Below are 7,170 nucleotides of genomic sequence, written 5' to 3'. Positions count from 1 at the left end.
AGAGCCAGCCGTTCCCCCACTCCAGGTACTTTCATCTTTGGACTCATTTTCTGAAAGTTTCTCATCAAATAAAGAGGACTCACAAGGCATAATTAGGGATGGATCTGTTTATCTTTTAAAATCCTGATTCGATTTATTCTCTTTATCTTATATGTGACTGTTGTGCCTGCAAGTGTGTATGTGAGGTCAGAAGAGGGCATCAGATTTCCTGGAACCACCATGTGGGTGCCAGGAACAGAACCTTGGTCCTCTGTAAAAGAAAGAAGTGCTTTGAACCTCGGAGCCATCTCCCCAGCCCCTGGCTATGTTCATTTTTAAGACTGAGTATTTCTGAGGTCCGCAAATGTAAAAGTTCTTCTCTTCCAAAGTCAAAGCCATTAGACACTGCTGTTCGGTACATGGATGGGGTACACAGAGGAAGAATTCTAAATCGTCTCAATGCTCCGCATGCAAATGGTTCTTCCCCATAATCAAAGCTTGTGTGTATGTGCAGGGCTATATGTGCGTGCTCACACGGAGACACTTGAGCCCTTGTTCCTCAGCTGCTACCCACCTGATGTTCAAGACAGAAGTTCACTGGGCCAGAACTCACCCAGTTGGCTAGGTCGGTCAGTCAGCAAGAGATGCCTCTCCAATGCTAGGATTACAAGTGTTCGCCACCATGCCTAGGTTGTTTTTGGTTTGTGTTTGTTCTGTGGGGGATTGAACTCAGGTCCTCATACTTGAAAGGCAAGCACTTTTTACTAACTGAGCTATCTTCCCAGCCTTAAGCCATGATCAAATTTGAGGTTCACCATCAGTGACCTCAGAAGTCACTGACATCAAACAGCAGAACTGCCTGAGAGTCAGAGTCTCTTCTTGCTGCCACCCGAATCTGTGGCATAACTGCACTGTGGTCCAACGAGCTACCATGAGTCAACACAGCAAAAACATCAGGAGAGGATGGGCATGGCGGTGCGTGCCTCTGAACGCACTACTCTGGAGGCTGAAAGAGGCGGGAGACCAGCCATGAGTTTGAGACCAATATGGACTACATGATGATTTTTGACGTGAGACTGAGCTACAGAGTAAATCCCTACATCAAAACAACAACAACTCATTTAGGTGCAGTTGACGATTTATTAGCTTTGTGGCGCTAAGGAAGAAACTCAGGACCTTGTGCATGCTCTCATGGCACTACTCCACTGGTCTAATCCCCAGGCCACTTACAAAACACACTCCAAATGAAGGAGGGGCACAGCCACCTAGAGCTGATCCTATTGCAGCAACTTCTGGTTAGCTGGATTTAGCATAATGCCGCTGTTTGGTTAGCTGTACATGGAGTTGTAAAAGATGACCATGTCATTTTATTCCTGGAGCAGTTTATTGATCATTATCCCTGAATCCAACCAAAGGAATTACTATTTGTCAAAGAAGATCCCCTCCTGTGAAAGAGCCCTTTTGAAACTGGCTCCACAGAGTCCGGATAAACAGTAATAGGTCCTGTTGTCTTATACTGGTCTCAAACTATTGCTACAGCATTTAATGTAATGAAAGCATATGCTGTGTGCTGAGAAACACATCTAAAATAAAGGTCCTTGGTAAGATCGTTCATAGGCTAACTAGAATTCAGCTCCGTACAGGTTTCTCAGTCATTCCCAAGCCCACAGGCTGAATTGAAGAGGTGTGGTTAGAAAGCACACGTTACTGCAGTGTAGCCCGGCCTGCAGAGTGGGTTTCCAGACGCGGCCTCTTGCTGCTGCGCTGTTCTTCCTGTGTAGACCTGCGCCTCAATACACCGTCTAGCATGCAAGAATAACTCATGTCAGGAAGCACACATAGAACCCATGGGGACCTGTTCCAGCCACGAGGCTGGGCAGAGAGATCATGCTTATGGTAAAGGTATTTTAGCTTGACCTTCAGCTTCTCATCCATCTCAGCATCCCATGCTCTAAAATGCATCCAGTCGCCGGGCGGTGGTGGCACACGCCTTTAATCCCAGCACTCGGGAAACAGAGGCAGGCGGATCTCTGTGAGTTCGAGACCAGCCTGGTCTACAAGAGCTAGTTCCAGGACAGGCTCCAAAACCACAGAGAAACCCTGTCTCGAAAAAAACCAAAAAAAAAAAAAAAAAATGCATCCAGTCTATACTGATTCTAGACAGCTCAGATAGTAGAGTATCTGTGAACCCTTGAAACACCCGATTCACTCAGTAACGGATAGCAATAACACATAAATTTCTTGGGGTGGGGAATACGCAGGAGGCGTTACTCATCTGGAAGAGACACAGACTCATATTCACAGGCCCCCAGCACGGGAAGCTGGCCTTTGGCAGGGGCATGCCAGGAGAGGGACTGGCTTCAAGCTCCTCCTGGCTTTTGGTTGCTAACAGCTTTACTGGCACCATAACGTACATGTGCTTAAAAGATATTAAGAGTGTAAAACCGAGTGAGTTTGGCATCACCACACAACTGCGTATCCACCAACTAACATACCTATCAATTGCAAGTTCCCCCGACCCTCTCCTTCCAGCTTCTTGATAAAAACTGCCACAACTGTCTTCCCGAGGGAAGTTGGGAGCTCCACTCCTGACTTTTTGTACTGTATTTGAAACTCTGAGAATATATTTACAATTTAGCCAGGTAATAAAACAAGCACTTAAGAATCTACTATCCATAAAGGATTCTTGCTTAAATTTGCAGCAACCTTGTATGGAGACAAAAGAACATGCTAGACAAAACCACCACACCACCACTAATTCCCATATGCTATCCCGTCTTACCCACTCCCCTTTTAGCTCACTCAGAGGTGCTTGTCTTATTTATTTGCTCACTGGTTCTTATTTATTTATTTATTTATTTATTTATTATGTATACAATATTCTTTCTGCGTGTATGCCTGAAGTCCAGAAGAGGGCACCAGACCTCATTACAGATGGTTGTGAGCCACCATGTGGTTGCTGGGAATTGAACTCAGGACCTTTGGAAGAGCAGGCAATGCTCTTAACCGCTGAGCCATCTCTCCAGCCCAGCTCACTGGTTCTTAAACACTTTTATCATATATGTGAAACAGTCTTCCTCTTGAGATTGTACAGTTTGTCATTGGCAGCTGTCTTCAACACTGTATTTCTGATCCATCCATGCTAATGAACGCAGCCACAGGTCACTCGCTAAGTATTTCCTAAAAATCTAATATCTTAAGAGACACTCTCATGTCATTTCCAGCATCTGTCCTGAAGAACAACAGCATTACATTGAGCTGTCTGAACATACAAGTTCCTTCGGGGGTTATACTTGCAAGATGATTTGCTGGGCTATGGGTTGTACCATGTGAGCCTTTATAGATAATCTCTAATCTAGATCATGTGGTTTAAAGTTCCAGCCCTGTCCGCCACACACATGAACTCTGAACACCCATCTCCAGCTTACTCGGCCCTGGCGCCCTTGGTTGTGTTCTCTGAAGATGCCGGAGTCTGCTCACAGATTACCAGACATTTGTTTCTGCTGCTATGAAGTCCTTGCTAGCAATTCATCCTAATTTGCCAATTATTTTCTTTTCCAATCATCACCTATCTGTATCCTAAACAAGATGTATATGTGATTATATGTGTGTATACATATATCTAGGCCTAAATATTAAGAATTTTTTTACAAAAATCTCCTACCTTTTAAATTACTTTTTTCCCTAGTCTTTTAATTCTCAGGATTTATCTTGAGTATCACTGAGGTATGAGCTCATCATCATGTTCTACATGAACAACCCACCTGGCAGCAGTAGCATTAGGTGGTCTACTGTTAAGGTGTATCCTTCAAATACCAACAGTGTGCCTATTAGAAAACAGCAGCCTGCTTCACCTACTGTTTAACAACAATTTCTCATTTCCCCAAACTCTATTTTCAAAATCGCCTGATCCCTTTTCATAATATTTTCTTCACATTTTTGCACATGCTGTCCCCAGATCACAATCCTCCTGCCTTAGCTTCCCTGGAGCAGAGATTAGCGCACATGTCAGCACATGGAGCTTCCCTTTCCAATGGGCTCTTTCCCTGACATTTCATGAGTCCCCATGTCTAACTGTGGAGCTAGCTGCTTCTGTCACCCCATGCATGGAGCCCATCTCCTGCACGTCTGCTGCCTTCATTATGGTGGCAAATCCCATCCCAGGAGCCTATGCTGCAGCTTCCTCTTAGGAGAGACGGCACCTGCTTCTGTTGGGAGACCCCGGGAGACCTGAAAGCAGCCTCAGGCTCGGTTCCCCACCATCCAGCAGATCCCACTGATGGGCGTGGCAGCTTCCACAAGTCCTGGATTTCCTGACTTCAGTGCTTGCTTACTTTGTTACTCAGATTCTAGCAACGTGTTCCGCTTACCTCTTCTTTCTCGAGGGCATCTGGGTCCCTGAACATTTCCTTTACTGTCTCCAAAGTCTAGTATCAATTTTTAAAAAGTGCTTTATTTGGGCTCCATTTCTACAGCACAGGATGCTTAGGGCATCACCCACAGTCCACCTCCCTGCTGTGCTCCTGCCACTGTCACTGAGAGCGCACGAGGCAGCAAATCTCCTTCCCATGTGGACAGCTGGACGAACGATATGGCCTGGCGTCAAGCTTCCGTGTGGCAACAGAGCTGAAGTTTGGCTTTTATTTCTTTAATTCTCCTGTCTGTTTCTTAACAGATAGAAGTTTAAAAGGGAACCACATACTGTATGAGTCCATGTATGTGAAACGGCCAGTGGAGACAAATCCATAAAGCTGCTAGCACTGGCTCGGCTGGGGCGGGAAGGACAGGGTGACTATATTGGGTATCATGTTTCTTTGTAAAGCAATGAAACACTGTGGTGACAGGTACACAGCTCTGAACATATGAAGGCCAGGTAGCTCTGTTCTTTAAAGGGGTAAATTCATGGTAAGTAAATTATACACTAGGAAGCTATTCCATAATTGAAAAGGAGATAAGAATATTATTTATTGGTATAAAATTCTTGTTTAAAAAGGCATCAAACATAAGCTGAGCTTGATGAACTGTCACAAAAGCAAACAACTGCCTGGGTGGTTAAGAACCTGCCTGACGGGGTGCATGGCCCTCTCTTAGGATTGGAGGGGGTGGGGTGGGAGGGTCTGTGGAGGAAGAGGGAAGGGAGTGGGCGGAGGGGAGGGAGTGGGAATTTGGAAAAAAAAGTTGAAATAAATTTAAAACAAAAACAAAAAACACCAAAAAAAAAAAAGAAGCTTAAAAACAACAACAACAAAAACCCCTGCCTGATAACCAGCAGCCTTTTGTGTCCTCTCGCGGTGGCGCCCGCAGGCCTGTCTTCCTCCTGAGACGCACATGTGGGAAATCCTGGACACAGGCCCTTAGCTGATTGTAAGTGGCACAAGTCTTCTGTTCCGTGGCTTGCCTTTGCACCCTCTTAGTGGGATCTCTTGATGGACAGATGCTCTTAATTTCAACACAGACAAAGGAATGTGTCTCTCTACAGTTGGCACTCTGCATTCTCTCCCTAGCCACAGCAACACTTTCACTGCCCCAAACACCTTTGATGGTGTCACATCTTTTATTGCTTAAGAAAATCTTAAAAAATAAAATGTAGCAGTTATGTTTTTCCAGATTGTAAATAATAAATAAAACATTCATGTTTTCATAGAGACCTTCATATTTCTGAATTTTTTAAGATAATCAAATCATTGCTGCTCTTAAGAAAATATACAGGAGTCTCCACCTAGAACCCAGTCACAACCAAGATACTATTTTAAAATAAAACAGCAGAGCACCATGTTCAAAATCATGCCCTTATGGAATTGTAAGAACTCTCAAAGATATATTACATTCAGTATGGCTTTTCTTACTATGTAAATAATTAAATGTGAAGACTAGTGACTCACTTGTAATTTTTTGCTTAGTTAAGTAATTGAATAGACAGAATCTTTCCATTCCTTGAGCAGCCTGGGCTACTGTGGCTTTACTCTAGAAGAACACAGATACTCTCATCACTTAGCCCCCATACATCTGTGCTAAGATTCTCTCACTCCCAAGCAACTTTTACATTGGTGTAGAAGAGTGTTGTTGCTCACTGTTTCAAACAAATGCAATCTACACATTCAATCTGTCCACAGTCATTTACATGACTGGAGTAGTTAGCACGCAGCACTTTACACAGCTCCTCATTACAGCAGACACATTTACGAACAAACTCAATGGACCTAATGGACCTAATCTTTACAAGAATATCCTGCATCTACCCACACATGAGCCCATCTCCTGATCTTAGGAATTTGCTCTCTCTCCTCAGCACACAGCCTCAACAGAGCGCTCAGAAATACTTACTTTCTCTCCTTTCAGGCTCATTTGGATCAAAACTGTAAGCTTCAGATGGATTCAACTGCCACTGTAGGAGGCACAAATATTCGTATGTTTAAAATAAAGCTAATAACAGCATATCAGTACCTTGCTTTCTATCACTAAAATAGCTTTTAAAAGTACAAGAAATGGAGTTAGTTTGTCTATGTTTACCTGCCTAATAAAATGACCTCGAATGACCCTCAATCAGATCATCCAAACCAGAATCACTAGAGGCGTGTAGTAACTTGTCCCAGGTCACAGAGACAGAATTAGAATCTGCATGCCCATGACGAGCAACACAGCCTGTCTATCTCCAGGACCTACTGAGGTGTTTTTTCTTTTGTTTTTAATGTTTGTCATTATTGATATTTTTATTATCTTTATACCCCCAGTGTTACCAGAGTTCCTGGTGTTTGACAAACATTTGGTCAGATCACATTAGTGCAAGAAATGTTTCTGGTTGATGTATGGGTAGCAGTCAGCCTGGTTGATCACTGGCTTATGTTTCCATCCAGGCTTGTTCAGGAGCCTTTCAATCTAGAAGTAGTTGAAGCTGGAAACACCCAGGGCTGTTGTGGACTATTATTTTAAGATGTGTTACATTTGTTTATGCTGTGGAACATTTGTTTAACGATGCAAAGATGTGTTGTATTCTTTTATGTTGCATTTGTTTAATTCTGTGAAGCTGTGTTACTTTGCCTGTCTAAAACACCTGATTGGTCAAGTAAAGAGCTTACCAGCTAATAAGTAGACAGGAGAAAGGATAGGTGGGGCTGGCAGGTAGAGAGAATAAATAGGAGGAGAAATCTATGCAAAAAGGATCTAGGAGCAAAAGAAGGATAAGGAGGAAGA

General features: G+C 43.5%; 1 protein-coding gene across 3 annotated transcripts in view; it reads right to left on the bottom strand.

The window, feature by feature from the left end:
* Nucleotides 1–1,105: 1,105 nt before the first annotated feature.
* Nucleotides 1,106–7,170, bottom strand: part of Cdadc1 (cytidine and dCMP deaminase domain containing 1) — a 28,663-nt gene continuing 22,598 nt past the window's right edge. For 2 of the 3 annotated variants that reach the window (XM_057785935.1, XM_057785933.1), the window contains 2 exons: nt 6,304–6,364; nt 1,106–1,781 (listed from right to left, as the gene is read on the bottom strand). In XM_057785935.1, the coding sequence (XP_057641918.1) occupies nt 1,684–1,781; nt 6,304–6,364 (159 nt within the window). In that variant the 3' untranslated portion in view covers nt 1,106–1,683. Of the gene's footprint in view, nt 1,782–4,455; nt 5,419–6,303; nt 6,365–7,170 lie in introns of those variants that run through there. The other variant, XM_057785934.1, reaches the window with a different exon arrangement.

The sequence above is a fragment of the Chionomys nivalis genome, chromosome 12 (assembly GCF_950005125.1).
Source record: "Chionomys nivalis chromosome 12, mChiNiv1.1, whole genome shotgun sequence".
NCBI classification, from domain to species: Eukaryota; Metazoa; Chordata; class Mammalia; order Rodentia; family Cricetidae; genus Chionomys; species Chionomys nivalis.
This window is presented reverse-complemented; position numbering and strand designations above follow the sequence as displayed.